This window comes from Lolium perenne, chromosome 1 (genome assembly GCF_019359855.2).
Source record: "Lolium perenne isolate Kyuss_39 chromosome 1, Kyuss_2.0, whole genome shotgun sequence".
Lineage (NCBI taxonomy): Eukaryota > Viridiplantae > Streptophyta > Magnoliopsida > Poales > Poaceae > Lolium > Lolium perenne.
Window position 1 is genome coordinate 63,459,385 of NC_067244.2, and position 24,956 is coordinate 63,484,340.

General features: G+C 47.5%; 1 protein-coding gene across 1 annotated transcript; it reads right to left on the minus strand.

The window, feature by feature from the left end:
- Nucleotides 1–21,221: 21,221 nt before the first annotated feature.
- LOC127295474 (zinc finger CCCH domain-containing protein 35-like) lies at nucleotides 21,222–23,279 on the minus strand. The gene has a single exon (XM_051325432.2). It carries the CDS (start codon nucleotides 23,140–23,142, stop codon nucleotides 21,976–21,978), a length of 1,167 nt encoding a protein of 388 aa, XP_051181392.1. The 5' UTR covers nucleotides 23,143–23,279; the 3' UTR covers nucleotides 21,222–21,975.
- Nucleotides 23,280–24,956: the final 1,677 nt, after the last annotated feature.

The window sequence follows — 24,956 nt, forward strand, 5'->3', positions numbered from 1 at the left end:
GTATCTTCTTGATTTTAATATATTCCCTTTATCGAAAAAAGGTGTGGATGTCGTGCAAGGTATGTTTGCTCCGACTTGAAGGGCTTCTTTAGGCTCACATCGAGGGTTTCACGCATGTATATATACGTGGTTTCCAGACGAGGAGATTGTTCAGTCAGGGTCACCTTCAACCTCACAAGTATATGTGATAGATTAGGGACCAGATTGCATTTCTTTGTTAGGGTCTTCCCTTCTTATGCTTCAAGGACTAGGTTGTAATTCTTCATTTTCTTAGGCGCATTTCTATTATTTCAAAAAGCAAGATTATTTCAAGAGAGGTGTTTGTTCATCTACCTCGATGTATTCAGGGCCTTCGATAACATGCGGGTTGACATCACCATCCTACTTGCCAGATATCGGGTTATGGGCGAAGGAGGCGCATATGGGTCTCGAGGCCAACTTCTGTTCTTGGGGTGTAGTATATCCTTGGGTTTGTACTAGCCCCTTCTTTTGTGATAACATTGAGACACAAGGCTTTTGCATCTTCTCAAAAACCATCTAATTTTTCTTCTTCAGGGATCTACATACAAAATTGGGTTCTTGAAAGTTTGAACTAGTAAATCAGACAGTATGTGATGACCTTCTGGGCAGGTTTGTACGTACCATTTTAAACGTACGTGAAGTTAACTATCGTTAACTTCTTTTCATGTCCGTGGAGTACGTGTTCCAACCATTGTCGCTATCACCAATTTAGTCTTCTCCACTGCTTGCTGATATCAATGCTGCCGGTAGATTACACTACACGAGATCTAGCAAAGTCATCCTCTTGTTTGTTTACACCATCTTTCTCTCCGCAAAGTCATATAGATATTGTTCGTTGCCTGCTCGGTAAGTTAGTTTATTTGTACCAAGATGTTCGTCTGGGAATGTCGCTCACTACAGGAAAACGGTGTGGTGCCGACAGTGTGGATCTATGCCGACGGCCAAAGGTCGGGGCCGTCGGCATAGTTCACGTACGCCGAGGGCTGTAAGAATACCGTCGGCACAATTACAAAAAATGAATTAGTGCTAGGAGGAACTAGACACTAAATGATATAGTAGAAGCGGGACCTCGGCGTGAGAATTCCAGCAATTCGTTCCTGACAGGATTCGAACTCTGGTCGTTGAGGTGCGCCACTGCGATCCCAACCACTGGGCTATGCCCACGTCCTCACGTCGGCACAATTACACCGTCAGCATAGCTCTAGATATGCCGAGGGTGACCGTCAGCACATCTTCACCGTCGACATAGCTCCAGATACGTCACCGGTCACCGTCGCCGCAGCTTTCACCATCGGGCTTCGACGCGCGTCTGTGTCTACAGTCGACTGGCCGTTTAGTTCATGGCATGTTGTCTATAACCGGTGATCCAGGATGTTAGACCTATGTGACATATGTGTTGATCTTTGAGTTATGTATCTATGACATGTTTGACATATGTATGGATGGATGTTTGAGTTATGTATCGATGACATGTTTGAGTTATGTATCATTGAAATGTTTGAGTTATGTGACAAGTATCAGTCATTACATATGTATTGATATTTGTATGCAATATTGTGAGTTTAAAACTGCAGGCGGAACATAAAACAAAAAAGGAAAAAAAACCTAGGGCACCTGTGCCGACGGTAGCAGTTGGTCAAAGGTGTCGACGGTTAAACCGTCGGCATAGGAGCGATGGGAGGTGGCTGGGGAAAACCAGATTCTACTACGTGGCACGTGGGGCATAGCTCCCTTGAGCTGCACCGGCCGGGAGACCCAAAACGTGCCACGTAGCGGTGATATGGCGACAGTTTAACCGTCGGCATAGCTCTCTTGAGCTGCGCCAGCTAGGAATCACCAGGAACTGCCACGTCGCCATGGCGATGCCGACGGCAAGGAAACTCCGTCGGCTCGTCGAGCTATGCCGACGGTGAAGCTACCCCGACGGGTTTCGGGCTGTGTTGGCAAGCATCGCTACCGACGACGTCGCGCAGAGAGTCACCATCGGCGTAGCCCTATGCCAACGTTTTTCTATGCTACGCCGATGGCAATCACCGTCGGCACCACACCGTTTTCCTGTAGTGGCTCTTTTCCCAAGAACATGCAGGAGAACTTCACGTAAATAAATGAGTAAACCGCACGGGCGGTCCCAATTCTTTGTCCATGCCTTCACTTTAGTCCTTATTCTTTAAAATTGAACATCTTAGTCCTAAATCTTTCATAAATGATTCATGTGAGGTCCTAAATCGGTCTGACCAGCGTTGACCCCTGCCTCATCGACAATGGGCCCAGGAGACAGACAGCTCACCCTACATATTTGCTAATAGGCCCTTGGGGTTGTATTTCTTCCAAAATACGGTCTATATTTCTGTCTACACCCCTTTCTGCCACGGTCGCTCCCTCACACAACTCAAGGCCATTCGATTCCGCGAGGCCGGCATACATGTGGTCCCTACCTTCATTGGTGCACGGACACGATGACGAGCTCGCCGGATTCATGCTCGACTAGGGCGTAGGACACACAGTGAGGTCTTGCGTGCACACCTCGTCAGCGATTGCTGCGCTCCCAGCCAAACAGTTCATCGGTGGGATCGACCGGCCCGGAGACGGTTGCTTGCGCATGGGCGTCACAGCAAACCTGGGTGTCGCAGCAGACCTGGGCGTCGCGGTTGTCCTCATCGCGCGCAAGGGCAGCCTCCAGTCCACCCGCAGAGAAGCTCCATCACCGGCGACCATGCGCACCGGCTCGTCCTCGCCTTGGCTGATGCGGTGCAATGACTAGAGGAGGTAGGTGTCCAGTTTTCTCCGCAGTAGTCAGAGGAGGTGGAGCAAGCTCGTGAGCGGGTCCAGCTTGCTCCGTCACGCGAGTCAGAGATCTGGGGCCGCCCAAGATTTGGAGAAGAACGGGAAATAGACTGTAGCTTGGGAAAAAATATAAAAAAGGGGGCTGTTTTGCGAATTTGCAAGTCCTACCAGTAGTCTCCTTTGCCTCACTGTTGACGTGGCAGTGGTCAAACGCCACGCACGCTGGTCAACATGGGTCAAACCAAAATAGGACCTCGGGTGAGCAATTAACCAAAGATTTAGGACTAAGATGTTCAATTTTAAAGAATATGGACCAAAGTGAAGGCACCGATAAAGAATTGGGACCGCCCATACGGTTTACTCTAAATAAATTAAGAAGAGATGATTTCAACCGGCCAAACAAGGACAACAAAAGTGGGATTTCCGAGTGTCCATGACTCGAAAACAGAAAATGAGACGACCACCCCAACCTACTAAGACAAAACATCGGTTGTGCGCAAGTTTTTAGGACCTGCGACGAACTAGTACCTATATATTTTCCTGTCTAGTGCCATCCGATAACATATGGATTTCTTGATTGAATTCTTCCAATATGTTTCTTCAGTAACACTAGTAGAAACAAGGGCTTTTATCCTGTCCTCGAAAGTGCTTTTGCACCGGATTTGGCACGAACCGGTGCTAAAGGGGTCATTAGCACCGGTTCGTGCGGTCTGCAAAAGGGTTGGCGTCAGCCACGAACTCTTTTGCACCGGTTCGTGTTACGAACCGGTGCAAAAGGTCTACCCCGGTTCGTAACACGAACCGGTGCAAAAGGTTTTTCCTGCTCCCCACGCACCTCCACACCCCCCCCCCCCCCCCCCCGTGGATCGCCTTTTTTAACACTGTAAAATAGAAAATAAAATAATAGATTATTCTAAAAATAAAATCTTTTGAGATTCATGTATGTTATGCAACCTACTATTAGGGAAAATTAACAAATTTGAATTTTCACATTTATTACAAAAAATGTTTGAAAAATGGTAAAACCGCATTAACTTTTGCATACGACGTCGAAAAAAAAAGTATAATATATCAAAATCATCGTGGGAAAAATTACATCCGAATTCACCCGGGTTTAACCGGTTAGCTAATTTTTAGATTTTGAAAATTCCAAATGAAAATATGAAAGCAGGAAGATTTTAGTTTTTTTCCAGAAATTTAGGATTTTATATTTTTTTATTTTTCAAAATTAAAATTAATAATTGCATCCTGCATAAATATTGCTATTACTTTTAGCAAATTATAAGATTTTCAAATTTTTGGGTTTTAGGTTTGGCAAAAAAAATTAAAAATTAAAAAATTGAAAATAATTAAAAATAATACAAAATATAAAGTTAATGTTTATTTATTTATTCAAGATTATTATTACAATATTACTTTGGTTTATTAAAATAATTATTTGAAATTCGAACAATAAAGAAATATGACATCGATCGACATGTTAAAAGGATTGATATGATACTACTATCACATACATGCGCGCGAAGCACTTGGATGCGGGATGGAAAGGAACTTGGAAGTTAAGCGTGCTAGTGCTAGAGTAGTGGGAGGATGAGTGACCGAGCGGGAAGTTTGAGCACGAATAAGTAATTGGACTAGAGATAAGGGTAGTTAGAGACTAAACTTGTGAAATAACTAAAATATTAGAAATTCCGAAAAAAGAAAAAAAAGGAGTAGAAAATAATTTGAAAAAAGTGTTTTTACGCGGCGCGTTTTGGGACGTTTTACGCCGCAGACCTTTAGCACCGGTTCGTATTACGAACCGGTGCTAAAGGTCCTCCCGCTCGGACGCCCGGGAGCCGCCACGTGGTGCACCCTTTAGCTCCGGTTCGTAACTGAACCGGTGCAAAGAGGGGGCCTTTTGCACCGGATTGTTTGCACCGGTTGGGCATCCGGTGCATATAGCCCTTACCAACCGGTGCAAAAGGCCCGTTTTCCACTAGTGTAAGTTAATATGGTCGTCATCTCAAACACGTTGAAATTCTAGGGATTCCATGAAAGCTTGACTGTTTTATACAAAATTAATGCAAGATTGCTTCATGTTCTAGCATTTCAAACCAGTGGCAGAGCTGCGAAAATACAGATCAGAGGGGATTGTCAACTCCCATGTCTAATTAGTAATTATGCATGCAACTTGCTGCATGGACCCTGCAGTCTGCAGATTACGACAAAGATAGTTAGTTTTATGGATGCAACTTGGCCTTGTTTCCTTTTGCTCGGTCCAGAATGAGCAGCTACTGGATGCCGTTTGTCTTGACAAAATGAAGATGACGAATGACAACTGAGAACCGACTGACGACCTTATCCACTGGAAATTCCCAACTGCAGTTCATAGGACGGGGTCGCTGTCCGCTAGGAAGCAACAACGACAACAGACACGCATGCTAACTTATATTAAGTCTGGATATTGTTCTTCAGATATCATTAGGGATCATCATAGTGCATTGTCCATACTAACCTCGTAGACAAATGCAAGTTGCAAATACTCGCTCCGTCCACTGATTATGTTGGATATAGATGGATTGTAGTTCAGGAAAACAGTCCAGAAAAGTAGCTCATATAGCCTACAATTATTGAAATCTCTAGGCTTATCACGACGGCAACTTGGAAAATGATTTAGAAACAAACTTTAGTCCCACATTAATAGTTGGAAGGAAGTTGGAATGGTTTAAAAGAGGTTTTGTTCTAGTCCTTATAAATGAGTGAGAGTGAGAAGAGGAGTTCACGCGCAGTCATCCTCCTCCGCAGTCTGCCTCGCATTGCACGCGGATCGCGACTCGAGTTCAAATCCATTTTGTGGAAGCGTTATTTTTTGCTTGATGCACCAATTAAGTTGGTATGTGTTGGCGTGCGTGTACATGCTCGCCGGGTGTCCTTGGTGTTCAACGCGTGGTGGTTCGATCGGCGCTCCCTTCAAAGGCTATACCAAGAGACGAGAGACAAAACACATCTAGATTTCTCCACTCGTCTCTCTCTCTCTCTCTCTCTCTCTCTCTCTCTCTCTCTCTCTCTCTCTCTCTCTCGTGTGGACTTCCTTTTGCTGCGTCATCATCTAGTCTTTCCCATCATGGTGACCGCGTGCACGATCGTCAGGAGAGCAAGCATTCGAAACCCCGTCCATCGAGATCCTACACCGGGAGGCGGGCGATAAGGTTTTTGAGGAGCGTCTCAACGTGATTCCTCGTTGATGTTTGAGTTCTTCCTTGCAAGTTCAAGTTCTTTCTCAATAGATCAGCCGATTCCGAAAACACCACGGGTGAAATCAACAACGGCCATGATGATGTTGCTGAGCGACATTCCTGATCGCGATGTACGTGCTTCTCATCCCCTGTCTTGCACTAGTACTAGTCCCATATTTAGACATGTTTGATGCCCTTAGTTTGATGTGTATGATTAAGTATGTTAGTGTATTTGTGATGTTGCTTTCAATAATTAAACTCACTAAAAAATTGCCTACTGTACTTCCGGATTTATCATAAGTCAACCTTTTCAACTTTTGATCAAATTTATAGAAAAGAGTAGCAACACATATGAAATTAAAGTGATATAATATGAAACTACATTTCAACATAGATTTAGTGATACTAGACGGGATATTCACTTTGGCTCATAGGAGCATTTGCTCCCATTATGTGAATCAATATTTTGAAGTGTCAAAAAATTCTAAAATAAAATTTTACATGTACATCTACATATTTTATGTTCGTACACAAGTTTTCAAAAAAAAACTAAAAAAATTTGTGGCTCCTGTAAAAAAGACAAATTTTGATGCTATAACATGACTACGTACAGAACATTTTTTTGTTTTTTTTTGTACAAGCCGCATAAAATGTTCTTTCTCCACGAAAACTTGTGCACTAACATAGAATGTCATGATGTACACCAAAAAAATTATGTCAGAATTTTTTGCCATTTTTAAAATTATTTTTTAATTATTTTGTATAATGGGAGCATTTGCTCCTATGAGCCAAAACGCCTCCTCCTATAAAATCGGATAAAACTTAACTTAGGACATAGGTAGAAGTACACTTATTTGTGAATAGTGCATATTATATATGCATACGATTAATGATCGAGATATACATTGCGGATATGCTTTGGACAAGCTAGTCAAACTGGGTGCCGGCTGGCCCGCTGGCTGGCCCTGCATGTCTATTGCTTGCTAATTAGTACTAGTGGATAGCTGGCCATGTTTATCTCCTCGCGTCAATACCTGAGCCTTTTACAGCATCTCCAGTCGCGTCCCCCAAACCGTCCCCCAAAGGGATTTGGGGCGCGCCGGATAAAAAAAGCGTTCAAGCCGCGTCCCCTAAAGCCCATTTTTGTCCGGCGCGGCCCGATACGGTGTAAGGCGTCCCCGGAGCGTCCCCTGTGGGACGAACCGACGCGGGGCCGACCCGTCAGCGGCACATGGAAAATTCGTCTCACACTCCCACCAAATCCCGCCGCTCCCACCAAATTGCGCCTATACCGCCGCGCACAGGCCTCCCAATACATATCCCGCCGCCGATTCATTTCTCCTATCCCGCCGATTTCTTTCTCCCTCCCGCCGTCCACCCGCCGCCGCTACCCTCTCTACATGCGCCGCCGACAGCCCCCAAAAAGATGGCGAAGAAAGCGGCCAAGAAGCCGCCGGGCAATGGGACGAAAGGGGCGACAGCGCCGTTCGCGAAGCCGCGGAAGGCGCCGGCTGCGAAGAAGAAGCCTGAAGGATGGACCGACGATCAATGGCAGCAAGATTGCCTGCGCCGGAAGCTATCGACGGCGGAGCGGAAAGAACGGAGGGCGGCGGAGCTGGAGAAGAAGGCTCAGGCGGCGCGCCTGCACCAGCACGTAATGGCCGGGTGTATCGCCGCCACCAACGCGAGCCCATGGAGTACGTCCGTGCCGGTGTACGTTCCGGGAGTGATCTCTCTGTCGCAAGCCGCCTTCTACAACGACGGCCCCTCCGCCACTCCCGGGTGCGTGACGCCTAACTTGTCGCCGCACTACCAGGATGCGCTGCCGCACGGCGGCTTCAACCCCAACAACCTCTACTCCCCGGCGTACGAGCAGCGCGAGCCAGGACCCGGTCCGGACGGCGACCCTTTCACCGGCCGCAGGGGTTCGCTCGAATACGACGGCGCCGGTGCTGAGGAGGACGACGGGGTTGAGGTGGAGGACGACGAGGAAGAGGACGGGGTGGAGGACGACGAGGAGGACGACGATGAGGACGAAGAGGGCGGCGAGGAAGAGGACGACGAGGGTGCCGGTGATGATGATCTCGTGGAGGTAGACGCGGACGGCGTGAGGACGAAGAAGAAGAAGAAGAAGAAGAAGAAGAAGAAGAAGAAGAAGGCGTCGGGCACACGAGGCCCGAAGTGGACGGTTCTGGAAGGTCTTTGTCTGTGCGAGTCGTGGGCGACGGTGAGCCATGACTCCATCATCGGCGCCAACCAGAAAAGCGGGAAGTATTGGGCGAGGATCAAGGCCGAGTTCGATGAGCGCAAGCTCATCAACAGCGACTACCAGAAAGTGCCAATGAAGAGGAGCCAGAAGGCAATGTCGACGCGATGGGCCATCATCCAGGCGTCGGTGAACTCCTTCCATGGGTACCATCACGACTTAGAGACCAGAGGCGACAGCGGCGCCGACGTCGCCAAACTGGTACGACTCTTTCTTCCATAATCCGTAGCGCCTACATTGTGTTCGATGAAATGACTCTGCTTCCTTTGGTTAGTTTGATAGGGCCATGGATTTGTACGCGAAGAACTCGGAAGGTCACAAGTCTTTCGTGCTCATGCATTGCTATGGCAAGCTCAAAATGAATGAGAAATGGCGGCTGACGCGCTTGTCGCTGTCCAAGGGGAAGGACGCCATTGATCTGGATGCGCCGCTGGCAACTTCGACAGGGCGTCCTACTGGCAACAAGGCTTCCAAGGCCGCCTTGGCCGACGCTGCGTCGTCTGAGAAGACGCAGGCGTCGATCACGAAATGCCTCGCCGACGTCTCCTCGACCTTTATCTCCCGCGACAAGAAGGCCGACCAAAGGTGGGCCGAGCTGCTCAAGAGGCAAGAGGAGAAGCTGGAGCTCAAGAAACGCAGGGACGACATGTCCCTGCTGAGAACGTCGACAGAGGGAATGTCTCCCCGGACGCGAGAGGCGCACAACTTCTTCAAAGGCCAGATCCTCGACGACATCGAAGCCAAAATGGCGGCGGCGGACGCGGCGGCCCTAGCCGCGGCATCGGCGGCAGCGGCAGCGCAGCAAGAGCAGGCTGACGCGTCTTCTACTGCTACACCTGCGTTGGCTGATACGTCTCCGACGTATCGATAATTTATTATGTTCCATGCCACATTATTGATGTTATCTACATGTTTTATGCACACTTTATGTCATATTCGTGCATTTTCTGGAACTAACCTATTAACAAGATGCCGAAGTGCCAGTTGTTGTTTTCTGCTGTTTTTGGTTTCAGAAATCCTAGTAACGAAATATTCTCGGAATTGGACGAAATCAACGCCCAGGGTCCTATTTTGCCACGAAGCTTCCAGAAGTCCGAAGAGGACACGAAGTGGGGCCACGAGGCGCCCAAAACATAGGGCGGCGCGGCCCCCCCTTGGCCGCGCGGCCCTGTGGTGTGGGGCCCTCGTGCCGCCTCCTGACCTGCCCTTCCGCCTACTTAAAGCCTCTGTTGCGAAACCCCCAGTACCGAGAGCCACGATACGGAAAACCTTCCAGAGACGCCGCCGCCGCCGATCCCATCTCGGGGGATCCAGGAGATCGCCTCCGGCACCCTGCCGGAGAGGGGAATCATCTCCCGGAGGACTCTACGCCGCCATGGTCGCCTCCGGAGTGATGTGTGAGTAGTCTACCCCTGGACTATGGGTCCATAGTTGTAGCTAGATGGTTGTCTTCTCCCCATTGTGCTTCATTGTCGGATCTTGTGAGCTGCCTAACATGATCAAGATCATCTATCTGTAATTCTATATGTTGCGTTTGTTGGGATCCGATGAATAGAGAATACTTGTTATGTTGATTATCAAAGTTATGTCTATGTGTTGTTTATGATCTTGCATGCTCTCCGTTACTAGTAGATGTTCTGGCCAATTAGATGCTTGTAACTCCAAGAGGGAGTATTTATGCTCGATAGTGGGTTCATGCCTCCATTGATATCTGGGACAGTGACAGAAAGTTCTAAGGTTGTGGATGTGTTGTTGCCACTAGGGATAAAACATTAGTGCTATGTTCGAGGATGTAGTTACTAGTTACATTACGCGCAATACTTAATGCAATTGTCTGTTGTTCGCAACTTAATACTGGAGGGGGTTCGGATGATAACCTGAAGGTGGACTTTTTAGGCATAGATGCATGCTGGATGGCGGTCTATGTACTTTGTCGTAATGCCCAATTAAATCTCACTATACTCATCATAATATGTATGTGCATGGTTATGCCCTCTTTATTTGTCAATTGCCCAACTGTAATTTGTTCACCCAACATGCTGTTTATCTTATGGGAGAGACACCTCTAGTGAACTGTGGACCCCGGTCCAATTCTCTATACTGAAATACAATCTACTGCAATACTTGTTCTACTGTTTTCTGCAAACAATCATCTTCCACACAATACGGTTAATCCTTTGTTACAGCAAGCCGGTGAGATTGACAACCTCACTGTTTCATTGGGGCAAAGTACTTTGGTTGTGTTGTGCAGGTTCCACGTTGGCGCCGGAATCCCTGGTGTTGCGCCGCACTACATCCCGCCGCCATCAACCTTCAACGTGCTTCTTGGCTCCTCCTGGTTCGATAAACCTTGGTTTCTTTCTGAGGGAAAACTTGCTGCTGTGCGCATCATACCTTCCTCTTGGGGTTCCCAACGAACGTGTGAGTTACACGCCATCATCGGCCTCTGCGTCGGCGACGGAGCAGACGCACCATGCACAGCAACAGGCAGATCGCGACGAGGTCACCGTGCTCGACGGGCCGGCGTCGACTCAGGATACGACGCCGTCGCCCAACCCCTTCCCCTTCTTCTAATTTGCATGCACCACCGGTCTGTAATATGATCGCGCGCCCAGTACTTTGATCGATCGCCGCTACTCTGATCGCGACGAATCGGCGGGAACGATCTCTTTTGAATGCATCTACTTGAATTTCTGATTGGGGGCGGCGTTTGGGGGACGCGGCTGGGGAGCGACGTCCCCCAAACGCGGCACGAACGAAACACGTCCCCCAAACGCTCGATCCGGCGCGGTTTGGGAGACGGTTTGGGGGACGCGACTGGAGATGCTCTTATGATTGATTAAGTGGATGTACTGGTTCATGTCTTTGAATCTTTGACCCTACCACGAAGCAGTCGTGTCTAATTATCCACAATCTGACGTGAAATATGTGCTCTGGGTTTAATAAGTCAGACTGGAGCTCTGAGTGTTACTATTATTATTTTTTGTAGAAAGGAGACTCTTGAGCCTGGTTTTAAATTGATAAACCAAAAACAGCCAACGGTCAAACACCGAGATGTTGGGAATACCATGTTACAAATAAACCCCAGGAAATTTACAAAGCGACTACAACAAGAAATAACCAAACAAAAAAATGCATTGTCGAAGGGTAGATGTCTTTATCCTCCATCATTGTAGATAATATGGCATCGCCGGATCAAGCCCCAGCTTTCACCGGGACCCCCGCGTTGCTATCTTCGTGAGCACCCTATACCACAAGCAATGCAAAGCACGGAGAACTGTTGTAGTTCAAGGCTCTAGAGTGAGGCCTCCAAGGACCACCAAAATTTTGTCGTGGTCAACCTTCAAAGGGTCTAGGTTTTCATCCAACAACGCATCTAAGAAAGGGAGGATGGGGTGCGCCCGAGGGTGTCATTGTTGTTGGCACTGGGCATCGAGCAAAGCCTTTCGCACGGTCCCTTTGTTTCTCCAATCGCAGCATTCCACAAAAATCAAGGCTACATACCGGCACTCAGACAACAGCTCAGTGCAGAGGAAAGCCCTTGAGGCGCCCGACGAAGAGCTAGACGATCGTTAGAGGCGAGGAACGGAAAATGTAGAAGTTGGGTGACAAACAGTAGATGGTACACCAACAATGGACCGTATGAAATAGTCTGACAGAAAACTTAAGTTTTTGGGAGAGGAACAACTGTGATGCACAACATGATCGGCTCTTTTTTTTCTTTTGAGGTAGCCTCCTATATTTATATTAGTTACATAGGTACAATACATGTACGGTTTAGGTTTATGTACAATACCTAAACCGTATGAGGTATAGTTAGTATCTAACACATTGGGTAGTTTATCAAACCATAGCCCCAGTATAAGACAATAAGGTAGGAGTAGATATTTTACCTACACTACAAGAGGATCTGAACCCGAGTAAATCATGTCTATAGTACATAAATCCTACCAAACAAATCATGTACTCACATAGCTACACTAATGATGTCGTAAGATCTCCGCCAATTGCATCACTCGACTTTTATATTTTTTGTAAGTATATAATTAGTAGATTGGCAAGCATCTTTGCATGGCTAGATGTACTAGAAATTGTACAATTTGATTTAGAATTTTGATAAGTTAGGTCGCTAGTACCAACTCTAGCCTTAAAATTTTGTATCAGTATGCTGATGTGAGATTATATATAAAAATGATAGAAAATAGTACTTTCTCCATTTAAAAAAACTGCTTAATTTTTTTAGATGTTGATGTATCTATAACTAAAATATGTCTATATATCTCCATATTTATACATAGATGGGCTGTTTTTTAGATACGGAGGGGCATCAAATATAATTAAAAGTTTTAATGGTAGAAAATCTGACATAGTTTTGAACTATGCACATTCACTATACTCATGTCCATACTTTCATTATTTTTGTGCAGCATTATAAACTATTTTACATTAAAATTTTGCACACTTATAGAATATATCATCGGCTAAACATCTAATTTGTCCAAAGTTTTGCCGAACTTTAAAATATGATTTCTAAAAAAATAAAAACAAATAGCTGTATGTAATTTCACCTCCATTTTATGTTTCTGGATTTCAGGTTGCTTTACCGTGTGGAAGCAGCAGCTGTAGCGGTAGGCCACTCCCTCGCGCCCAGTTCTCTCCCGTCGCCCTGTTTGGGTAGATGCGTCCATCTGTTGGACGAAAGCAAGCAAGAGCGTTTCAATTAATTCTCGATCTAATCGTCGACTCCTTTCTCATCTCCATGCAGTCCAATGACCCCACTTCATTATTTCTCTCACATGAACGCCATGACTTTCTGGCTCAACAGTACTCTGCACTGGTTTAGCCACTGGTACAACTCAAAACTGTTGGCACTCCGTGGCCTATCAAAATCAAAATTGATCAGTTCCCTCTATCTGTGAGAAGATGGCAACCTGAACTCATAACTGTGACTTGGTCTTTCCAAACATTCAAAATTGACCTGGACATGCCAGGAGAGTAAACTTAAATTTTCAACATAAGGCGACCGAGAAGATATAGGAAAATCCCTATAGATAACTATTGCAAGTTGCCAAGTTGCAGACAATCATCGAGAGGGTGGGGCGAGCCTAGTGAACTGCTCAAAGAGGTTGAGATGTGGTTAACAAAGCTTTCTTGCTGTCTCTGCTAACCCAACATATCTAAGAATGTTTTCTCCAATATTTCTAGCCCCTACCTTCTATTCTATGAATGGAGTTAAGAATACAGAAGATGTACCTAATAGTTCCATGAATGAAAAAGGAGTTAGCTCTCCCTCTCTCCATGGAATATGACGGGAGCATCACATAAAAATGAACTCTTACTTTTCTCCTAGGTTGAATTTGGATGGTCTTTTTCTTCCAATCTAAATAACATGGCATGCAAATCTTTTACATGTTCTTGAAAATTTTGGCTGGTCTGACTTTTCATGCTCACTGCTCCATATTTCTACAGTTTTGAAAGGTTGTGTCTATTATTGCCTTCATTTTTATTTACTCGTGTTTTGTATCTAGGCAAAGTTAAAGTTTAAAAAAAAAATAAAAAATATCAACATCCATAATATCAAAAGCATATTTTTACATCCACGCATGGGTGTGGGTGTTTCCGTCACCGTCCATTATGCTTTGAGATTCGGATAAAAAGAGGAGAGGGAAAGGAATCTTTCCACCTATCATGGTGGGCACAAATCTCGATGAAAATAAATGAACGGTGACGAAAACACCTACACCCATGCTGTTGGAGATATACCCGAGAGGCAATAATAAATTGGTTATTGTTATATCCTAGTGTTCATGATAAATGTTTACACCCCATGCTATAATTGTATTAACCGGAAACATTAATACATGTGTGTTGTGTAAACAACCAGAGTCCCTAGTAAGCCTCTTATTTAACTAGCTTGTTGATTAATAGATGATCATGGTTTCCCGATCATGAACATTGGATGTTATTAATAACAAGATCATATCATTAGGTGAATGATGTGATGGACACACACCTATAATAAGCATAGCATAAAGATCAAGTCAGTAAGTTCAACTTGCTATAAGCTTTCAGATACATAGTAACCTAGTCCTTCGATCATGAGATCATGTAAATCACTTGTACCGGAAGGGTACTTTGATTACATCAAACGCCACTGCGTAAATGGGTGGATATAAAAGATGGGATTAAGTATTCGGAAAGGAGTTGAGGCATATGGATCAAGAGTGGGATTTGTCCATCCCGATGACGGATAGATATACTCTGGGCCCTCTCGGTGGAATGACATCTAATTAGCTTGCAAGCATGTGACAAGGTCACAAGAGATGACATACCACGGTACGAGTAAAGAGTACTTGTCGGTAACGAGGTTGAACTAGGTATGGGGATACCGATGATCGAACCTCGGACAAGTAAAGTATCGCGCGACAAAGGGAATTGGTATCGTATGTTAATGGTTCTTTCGATCACGAAGTCATCGTTGAATATGTGGGAGCTATTATGGATCTCCAGGTCCCGCTATTAGTTTTTGATCGGAGAAGAGTCTCGATCATGTTCGCATAGTTCTCGAACCGTAGGGTGACACACTTAAGGTTTGATGTCGTTTTAAGTAGATATGGAATATGGAATGGAGCTCGAATGTTGTTTGGAGTCTCGGATGGGATCCAAGACATCACGAGGAGGTTTGGAATGGTCCGGAGAATAAGATTCATATATGGGAAGTCATTTTCCGGGATTCGGAAAAAGTCCGGTGTTTTGACCGGAGCTTCTAGAAGGTTTTGGAAGGACCGGAATAGTCCAGAATATTATGGAAGGTTCCGGAAGTGTCCGGGACGACCCGGGCTTTCTAAGGAAGTCCGGAGGGTTCCATAATAGGTGCAACCACGTTGCCTTAAGATAAAAGGAGTCTTTCCTTAATGCAATTTCGGAATTGGCAAGAGAGTCCGAGTAGGAGTAGGTTTTTGGAACCGGAAACCTATCGGAACTCAGTCAAACTTGGGGGCAGGTTTATGGACGACCCAAGGGCTTGGCCACCTATTTAAAGGGACCAAGGGGCACCACAAGTTGCAGCCCTTGCCCCCTCTCCCCAAACCCTAGCCGCCCCTTCCTCCTCCTCCCTCTTGCACGGCTACGGCGAAGCCCTACCGGAGATATCCACCACCACCATGCCGTCGTGCTGGCGGGATTCCGAGGAGGATCTACTACATCCGCTGCCCGCTGGAACGGGGAGAAGGACGTCGTCATCAACACCAAACGTGTGACCGAGTACGGAGGTGCTGCCCGACTGTGGCACCATCAAGATCTTCTACGCGCTTTTGAAAGCGGCAAGTGATCGACTACAGCAACAACGAGATCTAATCTCGTAGGCTTTGGTATCTTCGAGGGTTTGTCTCATCTTCATCTCGTTGCTACCATCTACTAGATTAGATCTTGGCTTGTTATTCGTTCTTGCGGTAGGAATTTTTTTGTTTTCTATGCTACGAATCCCATCACATGCGTGGGTGTACAAAAGTATTTCCCAATATGAAAATATATACGTTATGAAGATTTTAATACCATAGTTTTTTTCTTCGCAAAGGAGGTTGAACCCCCGCCTTACCATAGATTTCATATATAGATGTCGATATTTTTCCTAAATATCTAGTCATACTTTATAAAATTTAACTTTGGCAAAACTTATACCTCGAAGTAAATAAAAACAGAAGAAGTATTATGAAGGTCGTAATATGTTAACTCCAAGGTGCACCCATCCACTTCAAGCTCTAAATAAATTTTCGAGGAATAAGTACAACTCCTTAGATATCTCTTTTGTCAAAGCAACCTTTTCCCGCGCAAGGTGGGAGCATTGTCTGGCGCTATGGTGATGCTGACGGCAAGCATAGCAAGATCTATGTAGATCTCTTCCTTAAACATGGATCAACGGTTGATAGCGACGATGACTTGTAAATCGAATGCCTCGTCAAGGGTCTGCTAGACCGGATGAGTGCTCATGTTTTCGGCATAGCCGTTACTTGGTGATGCCCTCGATAATTAGTTGGTAAGCGTTGTTTGTGTTTTAAAAACATAAGGCCCTCATGTTTGTCCACCCATTGTTGAATCCACTTGACATATCTTTGTTAATAAAATCTAAATGAAAATTGTACGCACATTTTCATGCCGGACCAGGATCTTATCCTCCGTTTAGAAATATAAGTATTCGCCAGTAAATATGTTAACACCTCTCTTTAATCAGGACAAGAAATCCCATGTTCCATGTGCAAAACGTCAACAACAGAACTATCGCACCACTAGAACAAGAACTGATGTAATACCAAGCTTAAGGTCGGAGTAATCTAACTAATTAAAGCATGGAACCCAATGGCCAATTTTGCACTGACACGAGACATCGCAAGCGCAGAAGTGACACCTCACAAAGGGAAAATAGACGTCGCCGGGAAGGCGCCAACGGGCTCCGACAGCTCCCTGTACCAGAAGCAGGCCACCTGCGATACTTCCTAAGACTGCTCATAGTAGGAGTAAGAGCATCTCCAGTCGCGTCCCCCAAACCGTCCCCCAAAGGGATTTGGAGCGCGCCGGACAGAAAATGCATTCCAGCCGCGTCCCCCAAAGCCCTTTTTTGTCCGGCGCGCCCCCATACGGTGTCCGGCGCCCCGAGCCCGTCCCCGTCCCACAGGGGACGCTCCGGGGACGCCGAACACAACGAAAAGCGAGGCCAACCGACGCGGGGCCGACCCGTCAGCGGCACAGGGAAAAGTCGTCTCACACTCCCGCCAAATCCCGCCGCTCCCGCCAAATCGCGCCTATACCGCCGCGCACAGGCCTCCCAAAATATATCCCGCCGCCGATTCATTTCTCCTATCCCGCCGATTTCTTTCTCCCTCCCGCCGTCCACCCGCCGCCGCTACCCTCTCCCCATTCCATGGCGCCGCCGACAGCCCCCAAAAAGATGGTGAAGAAAGCGGCCAAGAAGCCGCCGGGCAATGCGACGATAGGGGCGAAAGCGCCGTTCGCGAAGCCGCGGAAGGCGCCGGCTGCGAAGAAGAAGCCTGAAGGAATGACCGAAGATCAATGGCAGCAAGATTGCCTGCGCCGGAAGCTATCGACGGCGGAGCGGAAAGGACGGAGGGCGGTGGAGCTGGAGAAGAAGGCTCAGGCGGCGCGCCAGCACCAGCACGTAATGGCCGGGTGTATCGCCGCCACCAACGCGAGCCCATGGAGTACGTCCATGCCGGTGTACGTTCCCGGAGTGATCTCTCCGTCGCAAGCCGCCTTCTACAACGACGGCCCCTCCGCCACTCCCGGGTGCGTGACGCCTAACTTGTCGCCGCACTACCAGGATGCGCTGCCGCACGGTGGCTTCAACCCCAACAACCTCTACTCCCCGGCGTACGAGCAGCGCGAGCCAGGACTCGGTCCGGACGGCGACCCTTTCACCGGCCGCAGGGGTCCGCTCGAATACGACGGCGCCGGTGCTGAGGAGGAGGACGGGGTTGAGGAGGAGGACGACGAGGAAGAGGAGGGGGTGGAGGACGACGAGGAGGACGACGATGAGGACGAAGAGGGCGTTGACGAAGAGGACGACGAGGGTGCCGGTGACGATGATCTCGTGGAGGTAGACGCGGACGGCGTGAGGACGAAGAAGAAGAAGAAGAAGGCGTCGGGCACACGAGGCCCGAAGTGGACGCCTCTGGAAGATCTTTGTCTGTGCGAGTCGTGGGCGACGGTGAGCCATGACTCCATCATCGGCGCGAACCAAAAAGGCGGGAAGTATTGGGCGAGGATCAAGGCCGAGTTCGATGAGCGCAAGCTCATCAACAGCGACTACCAGAAAGTGACAATGAAGAGGAGCCAGAAGGCAATGTCGACGCGATGGGCCATCATCCAGGCGTCCGTGAACTCCTTCCATGGGTACCATCAGGACTTAGAGACCCCGAGGCGACGGCAATGGCGCCGACGTCGCCCAACCGTACGATCTGTTGTTTCTTCCATAATCTGTAGCGCCTACATTGTGTTCGATGAAATGACTCTGCTTCCTTTGGTTAGTTTGATAGGGCCATGGAGGTTTACGCGAGGAATTCAGATGGGCATAAGCCGTTCGCGCTGATGCATTGCTATGGCAAGCTCAAAATGAATGAGAAATGGCGGCTGACGCGCTTGTCGCTGTCCAAGGGGAAGGACGCCATTGATCTGGACGCGCCGCTGGCAACTTCGACAGGGCGTCCTACTGGCAACAAGGCTGCCAAGGCCGCCTTGGCCGCCGCTGCGTCGTCTGAGAAGACGCAGGCGTCGATCACGAAATGCCTCGCCGACGTCTCCTCGACCTTTATCTCCCGCGACAAGAAGGCCGACCAAAGGTGGGCCGAGCTGCTCAAGAGGCAAGAGGAGAAGCTGTAGCTCAAGAAACGCAGGGACGACATATCCCTGCTGAGAACGTCGACAGAGGGAATGTCTCCCCGGACGCGAGCGGCGCACAACTTCTTCAAAGGCCAGATCCTCGACGACATCGAAGCCAAAATGGCGGCGGCGGACGCGGCGGCCCTGGCAGCGGCAGCGCAGCAAGAAGCGGTGACGCGTCTTCTCTTGCTACACTGCGTCGGCCTCCGCGTCGGCGGCGACGGAGCGACGCACCATGCACGGGAACGAGGCAGATCGCGACGAGGTCGTCGTGCTCGACGAACTGCGTCGACTCAGACACGACGCCGTCCACCAACCCTGCCCCTTCTTCTAATTTGCATGCACCACCGGTCTGTAAATATGATCGCGCGCTTGATACTTTGATCGATCGCCGCTACTACGATCGCGACGAATCGGCGGGAACGATCTCTTTTGAATGCATCTATTTGAATTTCTGATTGGGGGCGGCGTTTGGGGACGCGGCTGGGGAGCGACGTCCCCCAAACGCGGCACGAACAAAACACGTCCCCCAAACGCTCGATCCGGCGCGGTTTGGGGGACGGTTTGGGGGACGCGACTGGAGATGCTCTAACATAGCTATTAACATCACACATCTCAAGGCATTTTGGTGACATGGCATGCGAATAAATGAAGAAAGAGAGTGAGGTGGTAACTAGCTATGTTACCATAATATCACACACCCCAAGGCAAAATGAGTCTACAACATAATAAATGACACAATGCATGACACCATATATAAGTTACTACCCACTATGAAGGTAGTAACCTAGACTAGTAACATGACATATGTTACTAGTCTAAGTTACTCCCCACTATGAGCAGCCTAACCACCATCACGTCCACACATCATCCATCCGTTAGTAGCACATCGCAACAGTCGCCAATATCACCAATCTAGAATTGTAGATCTACAGAAACCACAGGCCCCGACAGCTATTATCGATCAATTCGCAGCAACATCATCAAACCAAACTCGGTACGGTCAGTTTCTCGGTAAGTGATATTATCCTAAAATTTGTACTCCCTTCGTCCCATGCTTTTTTCATAAGTGTACTGCACAATCTATTTGTAGCTTTAAAACGCAGCTGTAATCACCGAAAAATCTTAGTTAATGGAGTTTGTATTTTAACTCATATATGTATAAGATTCTATTATTTGAAATGTTAAATAATTTTAAAAAAATATTTAAAAATATACATCTAGATATTTTATGTTCGTATTCAAACTTTTGAATATATATATTTTATGTAACGTATGTAAAAAAATATTACGCAAATAGTTATTGAAAGCATCAAAATTTATCCTTTTACCTGTGATATGATTTTTTTTCGAAAAACGTGTGCACCAATATAGATGTATAGATATACATGTGAAATCTATTTTGGATTTTGGATATTTTAAATATATTTTCACATACCGGATTTATATGCTCACATGACCTGAATTAGATTTCCCTTAATTACCTTTATTTATAAATTACAAATCTCATTACGAGTAATTGCAGCGGAACTCACTTGTAGCTCATAAAATGCACCGTGATGCAAATCACAGTTGTATAGTCAAATAATTTCTAACAAGATAATAATTACCAGAAACGAGAAGTGCGAAAAGTGATTTTAACTTCTGAGGTTCAGTGCTTTCGCTATTATAAAAAAATGAAGGTATTTTAATAAGTTATTAAAAACCATAAAAATAATTGGGAAGATTATCAGTGATAGATCCCAAAATCATGCAAAATCTCAATCCAAAATTATTTTTATTTTATGCTAGAAAAAAATAACAAAATTGGATATATTTTGAAGATTTAAAAGAACAACTAAGATCTGCACTTTTATCCTTTTTATGTAGCTTATAATATAAATTATTTGAAATTAATATTTTGCACGTTTGTTGGATACAACATTGATTATATACAAAAAAAAATCAAAATTTTTGATCTAAAAAGTATAATTTTTATTTTCTAAAAATAAGATCACCGATAGACATGTGCATCAAACCTCTATCCCGAAAAGTGAGCCTAACTTTCAGTCGAACTGATTTTCATTTAGATGAGATTATTAAATCTCAAAATATCAAGTGCAATTTCTGCCTATCCAGTAATATCATTAAATCTTAATTACAGTCTAAAATACGAATTAAGTCTCACGGTTCAAAATATTTTTGCTACTTGCAACACCACTTACAACTAAAATAAATCTTTTTGCAATCAAACTTGCGACTTTAAAATAAATTTCGCTTGCAATCTGACTTGCAACTTATATGTTTACGCTTGCAACAAAATCTCTTACAACTCGTATATTAGGAATTGTGATGCAATTATCAAAATCTCTTACAACTCATATATTAGGAATTGTGATGCAATTGGACGATATAGGACTTAGAAGCACAATTGAATGATATGGGACTTAGAAGCTAAGTATGTAAAACCGCTTAAGAAAAGGAAAAAAAAAACAAAATTGCCACAAGTTCACGAAATTTAACTACCCGCAAAAGAGTGTTTAGGAAATTTAAAGAGCATGTTACGAAAGGCCATTGGAATTTCTTTTGCAACACAAATAGTACCAAATAGTACATGTACATGCTTTTTCATAAGCAGATCAATAGTAATAGAAAAGGCACTTGATGAAAACAGAACCATATGAAGAAAATTACATGACAATATGTCGGTCGTAAAATCGAAAGAAAATCGAAATGGGAAGCTGGATCATCGGCCAGCTGGTCCACATGCCAATCGACGCGAACAGTCCAGAACTATGAATGTTATCAACTTGACGACGTTCTTGAATCGCGGAAATTGGACGCCGGTGCAGAGTCCCCACACCGTCTTATTCACACCGCCGGCGCCGGTCCGCCGTGGTGGCCACCTCCACATGCATGCTTCATCTTCATCTTGAACCACACATCCCAAGCTCACACTTCCTCCCTGGTAGGCGGTAATTTGTTTTGGCATCTTCACTTCCATCGTCTGCTTGCCATGCCCTCCTCCATCAAATGAAACCCCAAAACAAATCCACCATCTCGAACTCCCTCACCTCCCTTTCTACCATCTTCGTAATTTACATAGACGGAAGAACATATGTACAAGGACGAAAAGGATTAATGATCTTTGGATTTTTTTTTCTCCTCGTCTTCCAGCTGCTTCCTTGGACTTACCATGGATATTATTCACAAGAACCGTCGGTTATTAATGTTGACAAAATAATCACTGTTGAGTAACTGACCTGACCACCTAGCTTTGTCTTGGTGGCCTTGTGCGTTTGTTGCTTGCTGAAATTAATTGATCAGATCGGAGACCCAGCCGACGTCAGGAGCGGCGGCTTCGGTCGGAAACCCAACAGTCGCGGCAGCGACGGTGTCGTTGTTGCAGACGGTGGCTGCTTCTTTGCTGAGCCTCTCGAACACCTTTGCGCGGAGGGCTCTGCCGGACTCCACCCTCTGCACGGGCTCCTCCTCGGAGATGAGCCCCAGGTCGAGGGGCTCCACGGTCAGGGTGGCGCCGGAGGGCGTGGTAACCGTCACCATGGATGGCCTGGTCGGCGTGGACGGGAGGCTGTACAGTCCGGCCGGGGATCTGGGTGATCCGTAAGCGCTGTTGTAGCCGGCCAAGAACGGCCCCCCGGACGGCGCCGACCTCGGCGAGCCCAGACGGAGCTGCCGGAGAGAGGTGAGCACGTCGTTGACGGGCGACCCGACGCCCGGCCATGGACCGCGGCGGAGCGCGTCGGGCGACATTGGCGGCGAGTCCGACGGCGGCGACCTGGGTGGTGACACGAGGGTGCTGGTCGGCGAGGAGGACACGGCGCTCTTGCCGAGGTAGCTCTCGAACGCCTGGCGTCGGAGCGGGGACCCGTCGTAGGACTCGGCGAGCGGCGAGGAGGCGGCGCTCCTGGGGCTGGAGCTGGAGCCCTGTGCCTGGTGCTGCGTCGGCACGGCGCGGAGCTGGTCGGGCGTGTGCGCGAAGAAGCAGACGCGGCGGCGGCAGGCGGTGCCGTCCTTGCACGGCTGCGTCCGGTAGCGCGCCGGGTGCAGCCAGCACTCGAACACGCCGTGCGCGAGGTCGCAGGCGTCGCCGCGCCGGCAGCCGCCCTTGCGGAAGTCCGGGCACGAGGCGCCGGAGTAGCAGTGGCGGCGCGGGTCCCGGCGCCGCGCCTTCTCGCCCGGGTGCGCGAACGGGCAGTCGGTCCAGTCGTGGCTCCGGCCGCGCGCGCACCGGCGCACCTTGAACTCGTACATGCGGAACTCGTCGCACGCGTAGTCCTCGTCGTCCTCGGCGGCGGCCGCCGCCGCGGTGTTCGACGGCAGGTAACGGCGCAGCGCGGAGAGGAGGTAGGGCGACACGTCGTCGGCGGCAGGTCCCGTGTGCGTGTAGCCGCCTCCCTCCGCGCCGGTCGCCGCGTGCTGCCACGGCGGCGCCTGCGCTCCCTCTCCCATCATCATCATCGGTCTCGCGTTCGCGTTGTTTTCTCTCGTCGAGCGGTGGCTGTCTTTGGTCGAGATCTCGTGAAGTTGGGAGATACAGTACTAGACTGTTGCTCGGCTCGGGTCGGCCGTGGACGGGGAAGATGAGGTGAAGCGGCGGTGGGTTTATAAACTGGATTTCTAACCCGCGTAGTAACCATGGTTAACGTAAGGTGGCGATGCGTGTCGTGGCGTTTCGTCTCGGTGTCCTTGCTTTCCGGCGGCCGGCGGGTAGGCAGGAAGCAGAGGCAGCTGACACGTGGGGTCAGCAGTGGGGCAAAGTGTAAGTGCGACGTGGAGATGAAGGCATGGGAGAGCGAACACGCGGAGCGTGGTGAGGGGTTGGTACGATCCATGCGCGTGGGCGCCCGGCGAGGTGGAGGAGTCGCATGGCGCTTGCACCCGCTCCAAGACACGTCGTGGGAGGGACCGAGGGAGGGCTAATAGTCGAATGGTTTTCTGCTTTTTAACAACAAAGCCCCCGACGATTCGGCAATTGTATTCCAGTCCAGTGATGGGTTTACATTTTACAAAGGTTCATTGTATTCCAGTCCAGTGATGGGTTTACATTTTACAAAGGAACCTTGTAAGAAACATGAAATACGATATGGTCCTCACCTTTTACAGAAAGGACCCTACAAGAACTATAGAGACTACAACCATGTCCTTCTTTGTCGCTCGTACGTCGGTAACTCGAGACACACCGAACGCTTCGTCGGTGGGGATTTCGCCACTTGGGGTGAGCTGTGGAACATCATACTGCATCGTCCATGAACGAATCAAATCGTTGTCCATGAGAGTTTCCTCGTTTTCATCGTCATTTAGGAGCTCTACAATGTCGGCAATGAGGTCTTCGTCGTTGCGACCAGCACGGGGGATCTAGGACGGGCGAGCCCGCTTGTTTCCCCAAGGCTCTTAGGGATTTTTTTAAAATCAATGTATGCACAACCATAACTCTTAGTACGTATACAATTTATATTATATTTTGTAAAACAGTAACCAACACTTTTTTCACGACAAGTCCACTGATCAGTTATAATCCTTCGCGGGTAGTACATGGAATCCCAAAGGTAATAAAATTACTAACATGTTCTTAGACAACCTAGTGATGACTACAAGCAGTCGAACAAGTCGAAGGCATGCCGCCATCATTGTCCCTCCCTCATTGAAGCCGACAAAGTTTGTCATAGTAGAGATTCTTGTAGTAGACTGACGGAAAGTCTAAGGCCCAAAAGTACAAGCGCATAGGAGAAGGAATCATTGCCGATGAAGAGAAGTATTATAGACCAAAAGGAGCACCGATCTAAATCGTGATATCCTCGAAAGACCAACCTAGCCTGCTGATGTGGGTATTATCCTTCGGGTACTCGATATTGCCCTACCTCCTCTGGTCCAAGAGGGGCCCATCTGGAGTGTTGCAGCCCAATGAGGTTCAAGATATCGGTTGCGCGTTGAATAAATGGAAGGATACGATTTCTTGAAGTACAAGACAGGGAAGTATTCAAATATGGAAGAAGTAGATAAATTACTTTGAATTGTAACCGAATCCGGGAAGAACTCTCGGGACCTGGCCTCCTACACAAAGGCCAGGAGAGGGCTGCCGGATCTCTCTCTCAACCTCTAACGCGTACACCAAACACTAGACACCTTGCCTCTCGGCGAGAACACCACCACGCGGTCCTTCGACTGTCCCATTGTGATCGATTTCACCCATAATCAAGATCATACATGCATGACGTTAGGGTATTACCTCTACGAGGGCCCCAAACCTGGGTAAATCTCGCCTCCCACTTGTC

Coding starts and splice junctions, on each gene's coding strand:
- LOC127295474 (XM_051325432.2), bottom strand. CDS start 23,142: ATGATGATGATGGGAGAGGGAGCGCAGGCGCCGCCGTGGCAGCACGCG.